The 14,762-nt window shown below is 36.9% G+C and overlaps 1 protein-coding gene across 1 annotated transcript in view; it reads right to left on the bottom strand.

Annotated features, from left to right (window-relative positions):
• LOC127639187 (liprin-beta-1-like) overlaps nt 1-14,762 on the bottom strand; it is a 28,498-nt gene that overhangs the window by 8,280 nt on the left and 5,456 nt on the right. The window contains exons 2-13 of the mRNA XM_052121084.1: nt 12,072-12,153; nt 10,593-10,798; nt 6,815-6,904; nt 6,558-6,671; nt 5,828-5,938; nt 4,181-4,273; nt 3,222-3,339; nt 1,799-1,860; nt 1,510-1,594; nt 1,045-1,148; nt 624-715; nt 153-204 (exon numbers count right to left, since the gene is read on the bottom strand). Coding sequence (XP_051977044.1) covers nt 153-204; nt 624-715; nt 1,045-1,148; nt 1,510-1,594; nt 1,799-1,860; nt 3,222-3,339; nt 4,181-4,273; nt 5,828-5,938; nt 6,558-6,671; nt 6,815-6,904; nt 10,593-10,798; nt 12,072-12,135 — 1,191 coding nt within the window. The 5' untranslated portion in view covers nt 12,136-12,153. The remainder of the gene's footprint in view (nt 1-152; nt 205-623; nt 716-1,044; nt 1,149-1,509; nt 1,595-1,798; nt 1,861-3,221; nt 3,340-4,180; nt 4,274-5,827; nt 5,939-6,557; nt 6,672-6,814; nt 6,905-10,592; nt 10,799-12,071; nt 12,154-14,762) is intronic.

Here is a 14,762-nt window from a genome sequence, read left to right as displayed (position 1 = left end):
GAATGACAATGAGGCTGTGAGGGATTGAAGTACAGTCTCGTCAATGGACTGTACTGCAGTCTAAAGTGTTTTTTGGATCATTCCATGGACAAAACATTGAAAAAATATCTTTCTAAGAACAATCACTAGACAAAAAAAACTTAAGTACCTACCTCATTACAGCTTGCCAAACGAGGGCTTTCAGGCTGCTGTACCACAGAGACACTAAAAAAAGCAAAATGATCTATCACACCAAAAAATATAGACAAATACATATATTTGAAACACTCAAATGTCATTCTGCTGAAGTCTGTATCCATTTGAGGAGGGTTTTTAATGGGGAGTCCACCAATTATTTTTTGATCTCAAACAAAAATTGCAAACAATACGAAAATATGTATTACACAAAATAGAATATTCAGTTAACCTCAACCAAAGCTACATTTAAGAAGCGAAGCATCATTAAGCATGTAATTGTTATTATAAGCCCATCTGAAAATGTCACACTCAATTTTATACTACAGTATATGTTTTATGTGAAGCTCTCCATTGCATTCACTGTATATACACTGTACTGCAACACTTTTAATAAAAAAAAAAATACCATTGAGGCATAGCCTCATGTCCACAGCAAGTAAACAGACCTGTCTGTAGCTCTTTGTGCATGAGGTCCAAGTGTGGTCACACCGGTGAGGTCAACTTCGGGAAGGAGTTCTGTGCATGGAATAAGCTGAGGCTGTGAGAGAGAAAATACTGATGAACCAAGTATCGAAGTTCAACAAGAGAAGAGCAGAACAAAGATGAACATTTAAACTATTTGCCCTGAGGAGTTTTTCAATGAACAAGAGGAGCAGACGTTGACCAGTTAACATTGACCCCCCCCTGCAGTATATTGCTCTCAAACAAAAACAACAGAGATATTCTCGGTCAAAAAAGTTTATTTTCCAAGTTATTCTCAGTCAGCCCATCACAATGAAAGCACTGCAAGGAAGGGGGTCTAACGGAAGTCTGAGGAACATCCTGTGTACAGAACAGTGTGTGAGATACAGCAGAGATCCTTCATACTTCATCAGTTTCCTCTGTGCCTCCTGTGGAGACATTCTCAGTATTTGTGGACGCTACGTCTGTCCCTTCACACAGCCCCTCCAAGTTCTCTTCTCTGGGTTTGTCTGAGAAAACAGCACAAATTCAATCATTAGACTGGATAAATCCTGTTATTGTGCGGAGATAGGGACCAAAGTTTTGTGGGAAATATTTTGGAACAATTCCAAACAGTAGGAGACAATGAAAATGTACTTCATTAGATGACTTGTGAGATCAAGCTGAATTATCTTTTGTCAAAATCATTATACAGACTGGGGATGCTACAAATGTTTTGTTTATATTCCATCACACAGTTGGCTGCATCCTATGTCTCAGCTACAGAGTCAATTGAGTATACAAGCCATTGGTTTCATGACAATGGGTGAGAACCCTTAAAATGTCACTGAAATGATGGAAGTACATAAAAGTAAGCTTTGGAAATCTCACCTTTTGATACCTGCACTGATGTCACCATATCCTGAACTCTCTTGTACTGCATCAGGGACTGCTGCAGCTCTTTTATCATAAGATCCTAAAAAGAAATTCAGATTCTCAATACATCACAATTTATATTCCATCCATATATTATAAACACACAAGTGGTTATATAAAATGTAAGGCATTTGAAGCAAGGGAAGATTATGAACTACACTTTGACATGTAAACCATCTATTGGCAAGCGTGTGTGGTGTGAATTGATTTTACCACAGCAAAACTCTTTCATATTGATTCATACCTTCTCATCGTTAGCTGCCTTTAAAGATGCAACAGTGCTTCTCATTATCTGCACTTCCATATCTGCACATATATAAAAAACAAAAACAAACAACTCAGAAATCATCAGAAATAACACCTTATAGCATGCAATCATAATATGACATAGAGAAAGGGTTTGTCAACATGTTTGCCTCAGGAATAACTCATGTAAGTTCGCCAGATAAAATAACTGTCATGTTGGAAGTAAAGATGATTTGCAGTGTAGAATAAATGTTGAGAGAATCTAGAAATAACAGAGTTAAAAGCTGGGATGCTTACATGCAAAAATCAGCTAGTCTAGACACGCATCGTTTCAATCCTTCACACTTCATACATTCCAACACAATGTTTTTTTCTTGAGCTTACAGTGTGTTGGGAGAAAGTAGAGAGCACTTTAAATCACACAATGTTTTTGTTCTGTGTCATCCATTGACAGTGCGCAGCCTCAGCTGCAAATGGAGACTTTTTAAAAGCTTTAAGACTTGAAAAAATACAATTAGTACAGTATGTTCATACCAGATTATATTAAAAATGTATATGTACCAAAATATCAACACATACTAATTAGAGGTTGACTGATATTGGATTTTGCAGATACAATAATACGTTGGAAGAAAGGTGATAACTGATAAATTGGCCAATTGTTTTTAAAACTGATATATTGAATGTGCTACAAATTCTTACTGTGATAGGACACAGAAGCAACAAGAAACCAAATTGCCTATAATAACCAGAAAAAAAAATTAAGATTTGGTAAAGATAAAATAACGCAGGGCTTATAACAATAAACAAGCCAAATACTCACCGGGGACTCTGATTTTGAAATGGCAGTACTCCCAGTTGCTCACACAAACAGATAAGTGAAATAAAATATGCCCCCTTACAATAATCTACAACTTATTACTATATACTCACTGTAAAATAAATATTGTCATAAAACAAAAGAAAAAGCATTAATTTCCCTGCGTACAGTGTTGTGTCTTCACTTTGAAGCGTGCAGCATATGCAGACTAAAGATTTAATTAAATCACAGCCTTCTGTTGTTTAATAATTACATTCGGCTATTAACGCGGTTCCTGTTTTTCTGTCCCTAATTTAAAGACCACTTTAAATGATAATTAAGACTTTCATTTTACCATTTAAGATACTTAAGTCTTTTTATGGCCCTACATTTTGAAAACTGAATTTAAGATATTAAGGACCCACGGGAACCCTGTAAAAGCTGCAAGCATAAAAAACATTTGTGCATTATATACAAACTTTTTTTTTTTTTAATCTAACAAGTCTATCAATGTATGTGTTCCATCTAAATGTTCAAAAACAATGATTAAATGTTGAGCCCCCATGCTGCATGTTACACTGTATAGCCATATGTTCACAACAGGCAATGAGACACACAATACCTTTTTCCCTGCTTTGTGACTGCTCCAGGGTCATGACCTCCAGTTGGGCTTGATCCTGAAGTCTTCCAAGTGCCTGCTCTCTCTCCTCCAACTGCTTCTGAAGTGCTATTAGCTGTTCCTGATATATAAAAACCAAATTAATGTACATTATCATAGTGCATATTTATGGTAGTTTTAAAATGCAACACAAAAAATAAACCTAAATTATTTAATATTAAGTGTCCTCATGTAATATTCAAACACTTTAGCTACACTTAATATATTTGCATATGAAATCAATATTAAATCCAGTGGCAAATATTTTAAAGAAATATAGCACAAGTAAACTGTACAAGCAATATATACAAAAAAAAAAAAGTTAGGTTATAAAGATTTTAAACTGAAGGCAAATGTATTTGGACACTTTATTTGACACTTGAAGTTAGTTCTGAGAAAAGATTGCATTAGTTGTTTGAAGATGTAACTTCTTTTGGTATTTTGTTTTGTTACCTAATGCACTGAAATCCATTTGTTTTAAGTGTTGCTTAAGGGTCCAAAATCTATATGGGCCACTGTAGTTATTAGGATTGAAAGAAAAAAAAAAAATGGGTATTCTATAATGCAGTGTGAACAAATGCGGTTCAAGACCTCAATGAGAAAACTACATGAAAACAACAAAACTATAAACATCAAGAAATACATAAAGAGAGACAAGCCACTGTAATGTCCAGAAATACTACAACTTCAGAGCAACAAACTTCTTGACATGATTTTACCTGAGGAATCTATCCAGCCTTGAGCATGAGAATATACTTCATTAGCTTTGACACATTCCAGTGGTAAGCTATGAATCTTTACGACGAGTGAACTACACAGGGATTTCTCTGTGTGCCAAAATGATTCTTACACCAATGCCGTTACACTTCAGTGCTGTTAATCTTGTGTTGTGTAAGTATCACCTGACTATGAGGATTTCTTACTTTTATACAGTTAAGATTTTGGTCATACTCTTGTCTCTCATCCTCCATGCTTGTCAACTTGAGGCGCAAGTCTTTCAACTCCTGAAAAAGACCCTGGGGAGACAGACCACGTAATCTATGCATCAAATGGTCAAGAATGTGAAAGCGAATAAATATTTAAGGAATAGATGGAAATTATGCTCAATGTGCAAAATGTAAACTAACTGTTGCACTAAAACATTTTACATGCTGATTACTTGGGGGCATAAATACTCTTGTTGTAAAAAAATTAAAGCAACGTGATGCGCATGAAAACAAATCACCAATCAGAAAATGTTGCAAAAATAAAGAGTTTTCTACTGGTTTCCTGAACACTGCCACTGGTTGGTCGAACAGCCCCTAACTCACACTCAAACAAATATAACTGTTTCGAAAACACCACAGAGCCAGATTTCAATTTTTGGGGGGAAATTAACCTACAAATGGCTTAGTTGTATCTGCATATTAAACTGGAATAGGGCAATTCAAAATATTTTAAAGGGGCCATGACATACCATTTTTTTTATTTTAATGTTCCTTGAGGTTCACTTATAATCTAAATAAAGTCTTTTTGCACAAAAAAATGTAATCTATTTGTAAAACATGATAATTTTCCACCCTCTTTCTAGCCCTCTGTTAAAAATGCTCTGTTTTGGTGCTGCTTCTCCTTTAATACTTGACGGTAAACCCCCACTGTTCTGATTGGCTCACTGCTCTTGACTGACCTGCTCACTCCTTACTATTTTACTGCTACTGGGCGGGGCTACGGAAGAAATAAGGTTAAGTAGGCGTTGATGTGTTGTGGAGGTTTTCAGATAAAAATGTCTACCACAGTGTGACATCAAAATGTGGATGAAGCAGATTTTCTTTTTGTTTGAGTGTGAGTTAGGGGCTGTTTGACCAACCAATGGCAGTATTTGGGAAACCCGTTAGAAAAATCTTTATTTTCTGCAATATTTCACTGCTCGTGTGCATATGACAAACCTGAAACAAGTTGTTGGCAGCTTGGTTTCAACAATGCTCTTTTTGCAGTGAGAAGGAAGTTTTAAGTTCTGAAATGTACAGTATATTTTATAGTGTTTTTATATGTTAAAAGATCAAGAATATTGATACCTCATGGCATGACCTTTTTAACATTGGGGGGAAAAAATCCTTCAGATTTAAGCTAGCAATATAGGGCATGTGAAAATGAACAGAATGTGCTCTTTTACTTCAAATACACTTACTGACACAGCAGAAGAAAAATAATTAAGCTGAGAAATTCAGACAAATTGTCCTTGAAATGAAATCCATATTTGTGTCTAATGTGGAGGAAACCCAGCCCATTCTTTTGGTTCATGGTGTATTTCTGGTTTCTGAAACTCCTCTAAACTCATGCAAGTAAGAGAAAGCTGAATGGGCTCAGTGTAGTCTGGAGTTTTATAACAGGAAATGGCTCTGGTACTCTGCGTTTTTCTCTCACCCTCTGGAAGCCTTAAGCAGCAATGAATCCGCTACGGCATCTACGGGGGTCAAGTCAAACCATAATAGCCAGTTCTCATTTCAATTAAATGTTCAGGTTGTCAGTTCAGATTAACCTATGCCCTATGCATTTCTGTAGTGGTGATGGTGCAAAAGTGTGCTTGTTACCTCACTTTCTCTGCGATCCTCCTCTGCAGCGGCCAGTTTCAGTTTCAGACTTGATACCTCTGTCAGCAATTCCAGTTTCTTGGTTTCTAAAGCACTCCTAATAAGTAGCTCCTTCAAAATACCAATAATGATCAAATAAGAGACAATGGTTAAAAGCAGTAGAATAATAACTTTAAAAAGTATGGTCAATATCAATAATAAAATTGTCAATATTGACCCTACCCTTATGAAATTTCATAGCTATAAGATTTAAATTGTGCCATTACAAGCTGTTCAGCATTAACTGAAGACAGAAGCTATGGATCTCCAAAAATGTGTGTGTGGGGGGGGTATGGTTTTTATGTCCTTAACAAATGTAATAGTTTCTCAAATGGCATTGTGTCTCTCGTCATTAAAGTCAAACTTGGTGCGATGCATCTTGGCATGCCATATTTCAAAAGATTTTCAGTAAAAAAAAAAAGCTTCTTGGTCTGCTGCTCATGCAAATCCATTGTAAGGTTGCATACAAAAAATAGCATACAAGTTGGATGGACTATGGTGTGTTTTTTTGTCATTTTTAAACACGTCAATTGCATTTCTTTGAAGGATGAAAGTCATATGGGTTTGGCATGTCATTATGGTTCCATTTTTGAGTGAAATATTGCTTTAAAGATATTACTGCCCATTCTTACAACAATGTGACCTAGCTACAGTGCATCTTTGTTACAGTACTTTAAAAGAAGTCACGCACCTGCTGATGTAAATCTTCTGTGGCATTCAGTTTCATGCGGTGTTCCTCAAGACATGTGTCTAGGTCCCTTATCTTTTCTCCCTGAACCTCCACTTGATCTGTAAGAACACTCACCTAAAGGGGTTAGAAGGCAAAATTGTGACATTTAGAAACAACAGTGGCAGTATTCAGCCAGACTGACAATAGGAAAGCAGCAGTACACAATAGAAAATCCCATATTGTAAAGTCTGAAACTTAACTTGTTTTCAACAACACACCTGGAGCACTAAACATTCTTTGTCGCTTTCCAAGCGAGAAAGTCGCTCCTGATAGACCAAATTCTCTCCTGCAGATCCATGGCCATTGGTCTGGAAACATAAACATGTACTTAGAGTTCTAGACATAGTTCTATTCTACATTAAACATACATTAGTAGTCAAAGTTATTGACATACATGACTGAATTTACCTTTCACATGATCTTTAAAACTTGTTGATACAAAGGTTTGTTTAAATGCTTGAAATAATTTAATTATTTTTTTATTAATTGGTCTGAATAGTGAAGGAAAAGTGACCAACAAGTGCCCAGCATACAGAATAATAGCATTCCTTTAATAAGGTTTTAAAAGCAGGTGACCTCATGATGTTGACTGTGAGAATAGTGCAGATCTGCAACTTAAGCAAATGGCTGCTACTCTGAAGAAGCTAAAAAACAAATAGATTTTTTGATCACAACATAGTTCATATACTACCTTTTGATAGATTTGATGACTTTACTATTATTTGAAAATGTTGAAAATAGATATAATGAATGAGTAGGTGCGTCCAAACCATTGACTGACGCTTTTCAAAACCAGACGGATCGGATTAGAAATAGTTCACCCAAAAATTTGAATTCTCTTCTAATTTACCCTCATGCCATACAAGATATGTTTGACTTGCTTTCTTCTGCAGCACACAAAGATTGTAATTGAAAAAAATGGCTCAGATATGTAGATCCATACAATATAAGTGAAAAGTGACAAACTTTAAAGCTCCAAAAGGCACATAAAAGGTAATCTGATTCCAGTAATTTAATCAATGTCTTTTGAAGTGAGAACATGCCAAAATAAAAACTCTTTTCACTGTAAATCTTGCCATCTCAAAGCACAACCATGATTTCAAGCATGATTAAACTTTCTAGCACTTGATGCATGTTCAGAGCACTAGATGGCACTACGTTGTGTAATAAAGTTTGAAATCATGATCGCCAAGGTGATGTCAAGATGAAGAGTTATATTTTGGCCTGTTCTCATCCAAACTTTTATGCTGCCTTTGTGTGCTTTCTGGAGCTTCAAAGTTTTGGTCACCATTCACTTGCATTGGATTGACAGACAGAGCTGAGATATTCTTCTAAAAATCTTAATTTGTGTTCTGCAGAAGAAAGAAAGTCACACACATCTGGGATGACAGGGGTGAGTAAATTATGAGAGACATTTAATTTTTGGGTGAACTATTCCTTTAAGAGGATGAGAACATGTGACAAGGGGTGCAACCTTGATTATTCAGGTTCTTAACAGCTAACAAAACGCAGTTAGATAAACGGAGAAGATACTGAAATGACCATATACAGGCAACTGCTGGTGGGACCTGAAAAAGAAAATCACATGCTGCTGTCTGTGAGTCATGTGAGGTTTCTACACATCAAATTGTGGAATATGAGATGCATGTGAGAGCCTAGATGGTTTTCACATCGTAAGATCTTGATGCCCAGGAGAGGAAATTGCACAAAGCAAGCATTACTTCAGGTTGAATATGGAAAAAGGGGCTGGGGAGCTGAAATGTGCTTAATCCAGATGAATCGTAGCTGGATTTAAGGACGGAAAATGCACAAGGAGAGAGAGATACGTCAGCCACGTGCATTATAAAGAAAACTGTCTATGATATTTTTCCCTTCAGGAGGAATCATGCTGAAATAATTATACTGCAAAGGAATCTTTCCATCAAACTGTACACAGCATAATACAAAAGGATGCATAAAAGTAAAACCATAATGGTAACATAGATCACATTGAAAATAGTATTACAAAAATATGTCCCACTGCTGAAACCATATTCTTTAAACCTGTTTACTTGCAAAGATTGCAGACAGCCTCACGATTGTCACGGTTTACATATACTATGTGCTACTATCGTTAAAATTCTCATTTAACTCAGACAAACTCCACCTCTGATTAGGGCTGGGATAAACGATTATTTTTTAAACGATTAATCTAGCGATTATTTTTTTCGATGCATCGATTAATCTAACGATTCGTTTTTTTCAGTCCGATTCGATTTCGATTCGATTAATCGACTTAATCGTAATACCGGTTTCATTGGGGGTGGGGGTGTATAAAATGTAAAAAAAAAAAAAAACAGACTGCCGATCTGATCAATCAATCATAATACGCCATTTTTGTCCGACAAAGTAGTCAGGAGAGAGAAGATTAACGTCGGTGGATTTGAATTTGAATAATGGATTGTAGGCTACTGTACTGACGTCTTTCCGCAGTTAAAACAACAGTCCTTCTGATGTAGGCTACATTCATGTTTAGCCTATTTGATGCTATAAATTAACCAAGGAAAAGATGATCGGTTCACGAGCAGCTTTAACTGAGGCAATCTGTCACGACACATTAAAGAGCCACAAAATAGTTGGCCTATTTATGGTTTAACTTTCTTTGAATGACCAAATTTGAAAGTTGAGACTTTATTAAATGTTACCTGCTTGGTCCTGTCTGTCAGCGCGTTGTCAGTGTCCTCTATGTATTTTTCACGACATTCATAGCTATAAGCGCATTATTAATAGCTATAAGCGAAAACTTTAGGACGTCGACAACGTATTATAGCCTACTCCAACATCGAGTGCAAAGTGGGGAGTTGAAAAAAAAAAAAAAAAAAACTTACGGTGCTCTGTCATCTGCAGCTGCAACCGGGTGGCGCCTCTTCAGGTGCTGATGCATTGCCGTGGTGCTAGAATGGAAGGCCATCTCCATTTTGCAAAGACGACATATCATGGAATTGTTTCCTTTTAAATTAAAGAATTCCCATACTTTAGAGGAACGAGTGCATGCCGCCTTGCACTTCTGATAGTCTGAGGAGCCACTCGTGTTGCTACTACTTGCCGGCGCCGCCATCTTTGTTTTGGGTCTGACGAATCGACGCGCATATTTTGCGTCGACGTATTTTTTGCGTCAACGTCATCCCTACCTCTGATATTTGACTACTTGATGCAATGTTGTTACAGCATCTGTACTCTCTTAGTTCAAGTTAGGAGTATACATTAAAACAATGCATTCAATACAATGCATGCAATATCAAAGCAGAAGTGGCAAACAATATGGCAAAGTGATTTCAGTGAGATTTATTACATTAAAAAATATATAATTTGTTTAAAATATAAAGAATAATCCTACCAAGTACCTGTTTTCAGAAGGGGGCAGTAAGCGAAACTCCAGCTGTAAATGCAACGTGCAGCTGTACAGACAATAAACCACACTTCTGCGATTCGGAATGCAGGGAGTTTCAAACCATGTTTAATGAAGTCTGACACAGCGACCAAAAAAAGGCTATTTATGACACAATGCAACTAAAGCGAGATGCCCCAAAAGAGTCCGTCTGATACATGTACATTGATGCATCCTTAGAAAAGCCCTTATAATAAATAAATCTTGGACAGATTAACAAATTCAATTGCAAAATGGATTGATGTGGACTGTAGGCCAATACAATAGGCTTATGTAAAATAATACAGAAATAAACAATATATTGCTTTCTATTGCATAATTATTAAAATTATATAATATATTTAAGCAGTAAATATTGAATTATTGTTATTTCAGGAAGCTTTCTCTGCAAATATTTATGCAATTAATTAATCTGCATGTCATTTAATTAATTCGATTCACAGCCCTAATTAAAGCATATGTTCAGAGTCATCACAAGCATCTACATAACATGACTGGGACTACCTTTGCAGTACCCCTTACTTACAGTACCTTTAACATCACTTTTAAATAATGCAAGGAACACCCACCAATTGGCCTTGCAGCCACTCCACCAGACCCTCAGCTGTGGTTTCAGACACCTGACTGCGCAGACTATCCTTCTCCTCTGGATCCATCAGGTCCAGCGCCGCCCTCAGATCCTCCAGGAGGTGCAGTACCCGGAGGCTGCCTAGGAAGGGAGAAGACGGTGACTGACAATCAAACAGTCCGTTGGTGTATCCCAGGGCCTTAGAACCTGTAGCAAAAACAGGAATGAGGATCAGAGTAGGGATTTATGATTAGAAGGCTTTTGTTCCGTTATGAGTAAAGGAATTATATATTTAAAAATGTATGGTATTCTAAAGACTCAGGGGCTATTCACTTAGGATGCGTGAAAGAATCAATCTGTTAATATTAATGGTTGTTCTATAGGTAAACATCTGCCTAACTAGATGCATCACATCACACCATTATGCCATATTTAAAACACATTCTTAAGTTAAAAGGGGTTTTTAAAAATGTGTACCATTCTATTATGCTGCGCTGCATCTAGCCGTTTTTGAATGCAAGAACACGTTCTGTGTAAATGGTCCCCCAGTCTGTATGGTTTTGCTTTAGCCATTTTTAAAACTGACCAAAACACAACCCAGTTTGGAAGATTTGGCACGACTACTCCAGTGCCGTACTCACAATGGGACATAATAACAGAGTGGAAAAGTACAGCCTTTAAAAGTCTCACTCCTGCTCCAAGTAAAGACATTCATTTCTCTCTGATGTGTGCCTGATGTTCCCAGAGATGGACAGTGTTGTTGTAGCATATTGAAAAAGCATTAGATTTCATCAGAGCTGAAATAGTGGAAAAAGCTTGTAATGTCACTCACTACAAACAGCCTCGGCAGAAAATCATTTCTCAGCTCTAACAAATCTGCAAAAATACTGATAGATTGAACATGCCAATTAATTCTCTGTGACTTGATATGAAATTCATCCCAAACTGAACATCGACCAATATCCAAGTGTCTGATTATCAATATGAATAACTGCCTTCTAATTCTCATTTTATTTCTGCTTGTAGACACGATAATAGTTAAATCATTCATCACTAACCTCTGTGAGTGCACAGCCTGCTTTCTGAGACTAGTATAACACAGTCAACAAATAACTAATTTCACCAATTTTATTGGCAATATACACTTGTCCAATGCTCTTCACTTTATTAATTTATCTTAAAATCTTTTGTAATCTAAGAATTTTCACAATTTGTTTTCCACTATGCAAGTACATCTTTGTTTTGGGTCATGCTAACTTGATTGGTAAACCCAATATTAAAGGAAAGATAATAGGTGACGTGTAAATATTGGTTAAAAAATATTTTAAACAATTATCGGTCTATCACTACTTCAATTAAACAACTTGTTGCAATGTCTACTTTTTTTTTTTTTTTTTTTTTAAATATGACCATATTGTAAAGCAAGAGATAATACATTTCGTGCCTACACTCAAATTTGGTTGGTTTAGTTGTGCTATACCTGCAATGATGCCATCCATCTGCTCCAGGGCAGCTGCCAACATCTCACTGGCATCAGACATCATGATCACCTTCTTTAAAACCTGCAAATTGGCATTCAAAGTCAGGAAAGGATAGACCTATTAGAAATAGATATTTAGAGAATAGAAGTTGTAAATTGCAAAGGAATTGAAAATGTTCATTGAATGTTGAGCATCATGCTTCATGAATTATGTCTGGTATTTTCATTTATACATATTCTGTTAAACAGAAAACCACCTGCACTCTAACTATCTGTCTCTCTTTTCTCTGGCACTAGTATGAGTTCCAGTCTCACCATGCAGAATGGGAGGACTCATGTGAGTGATAATGGCATAGTTCTCACAGGATATTTCACTGCCGAGTGTTGGAATGATCGGAATTCCAGGCCTTCACAACAAAGTCCCAGAGGCAGCATGTCCAGCCTGCTAATGCCATTGGCTTATAATTGGCTTGTTTTTTCCCCCTCAGGCTTCCCATTCCCACCCAAAAGGTTCAATCCCCAAACATCCTGGAAGTTCCAATTAAAATTCCTTTTAATTAAAGACAAATTAAATTCACAAGATATCTATACTACACTTATTATGAATTATTAAAAATTACTTAGGCATGTGAGATGGTGGGACATACGGTACTGTGTGTGTGTGTGTGTGTGTGTGTGTGTGTATATATATATATATAGATATATATATGCATATGCATGAAGCATTTGTTTCCAATGATCATGGTTTAAATAATGGGGGGTTGTACTTGCTTGTTTTGATTACTTTGGGTTACCCCCCCACCCCCCAGAATATACCCACCTGTATGTACACACACAAAACATTAAAACCACCTGCCTACTATTGTGTAGGTCAACCTCGTGCTGCAAAAACAGCACCAACCAGCATCTAATGCGATGATATTCTTCTCACCACAGTTGTACAGAGTGGTTATCCGAGTTACCATAGACTTTGCCAGTTCGAACCAGTCTGGCCATTCTGTTGACCGCTCTCATCAACAAGGCACAACAAAGATGAGCTGCTTGAATTTTTGCGCCAGGAGTGGCATAAAGTCACCCAACAGCAATGTGAAAGACTGGTAGAGAGCATGGCAAGACGCATGAAAGCTGTGATTAAAAATCAGGGCTATTCCACCAAATATTGATCTCTGAACTCTTCCCAAGTTAAAACATTAGTATTGTGTTCTTAAACAATGTCCCATGATAGAGAATGCTTCCAGGGTGGAGTATAAATTTAAGGTAATCTATGGTCAAGGGTTCATAATAGTCCTTCCTACGCTGGATTATTTTTAGGCAAATGGGAACATGATGATTATGTATTGTATTCTAGAACAAATAGTTTTTTAGATAATATCATCTGGTGGGGACATTACATTGATGACGTTATCCTATTTTTTCCGTGTTCAGAGGAAGATCTAATATCATTTCACCAATATCTTAATAGCACCAACTCAAATGTTAAACCATCCCTAGAGTACAATAAGGACAAGATACATTTTCTAGACCTTGAATTTAGTAAAGATAGATGCTTTTTTTACATACATCAATATTTAGGAAATCTACTGATAGAAATACAGTTCTTCATGCTAAGACTTTCCATCCCCCTAAATTGATACGAAACATACCGTTTGGTCAGTAAAGACTGCATAGGATTTGTAACAAAGAGCAAGATTTTGAGGATAAATCTAAAGACTTAGAAAAACGCTTTTTAAACAGAGGGTATAAGTTCAAACTCTCCAAAACGCTAACATTTTTGAAAAATATGACAAGGACAGATTTGTTAAAAAGGAAAATGAGATCTGAAACACCAAATAACGTTTATTTTGTTACACAATATAGCACAATTGCAGAAAAAGTCAAAAAGATTATCTGAAAAACTTGACAGTTTGGCGTTTGTGTTAATTTCATGGCGCGCTCCCGTATTATATGTACTTTTAAGGATGAAATAAAGATATATCACCAAGCTGTGATCTGTGTTTCTATAATCAGACACTCGAGCTGCAGATAGCGGGAGTGAGAGACTAGCGTCTCGGTGTTAGACGGTGCATCAGCCGGCGGAACTTTAAATCTCCCGGTCTCGACTCCCGCTCAGATCGGGTCTCTTCCGCGACTGGTTGAAGCAGCTCTGACCGCACTGAGAATTACAGTTTTAGAGTTTGTGTTGTTTACATGGCACGCTCCCGTATTATATGAACTTTAAGGATGAAATAAAGATATATTGCCAAGCTGTGATGCGTGTTATTTTTTCTGGCCACCAGTTCAGTGTCGGTCTGCTCAGCATCCATCTTCACCTGATTTCCATGCTGCACACCGGAAACTCACATGACCACACGTGTCACTCCCGAAACAGAGACTGACTGGTCATCTTTTTATTAGCAGTGTAGAAAATGGGCAAACAGCTCTCGGAGGGAATGGGCTGTCACGTCCACATATGCACTTATTTATTTAATAAAATCGCAGCATTGTGCAGTCTTATAATCGCACAGGCTGACATCGCGATTGCGATATGATTAATCATGCAGCACTAGCTTGAAACAAAAAGAGGGTGAGTAAATGATGAGAGAATAGGCCCAGGCCTTTTAAGTATGTCAGATTTTGTCTAGCTAATGAGTCTATTGTATACAATGCCTTGACTGCAACCATTCAAAATCCACCCATTTTAGGACCTTTCAA

Source organism: Xyrauchen texanus, chromosome 47, assembly GCF_025860055.1.
Source record: "Xyrauchen texanus isolate HMW12.3.18 chromosome 47, RBS_HiC_50CHRs, whole genome shotgun sequence".
In the NCBI taxonomy this organism is placed as follows: Eukaryota; Metazoa; Chordata; class Actinopteri; order Cypriniformes; family Catostomidae; genus Xyrauchen; species Xyrauchen texanus.
This window is presented reverse-complemented; position numbering and strand designations above follow the sequence as displayed.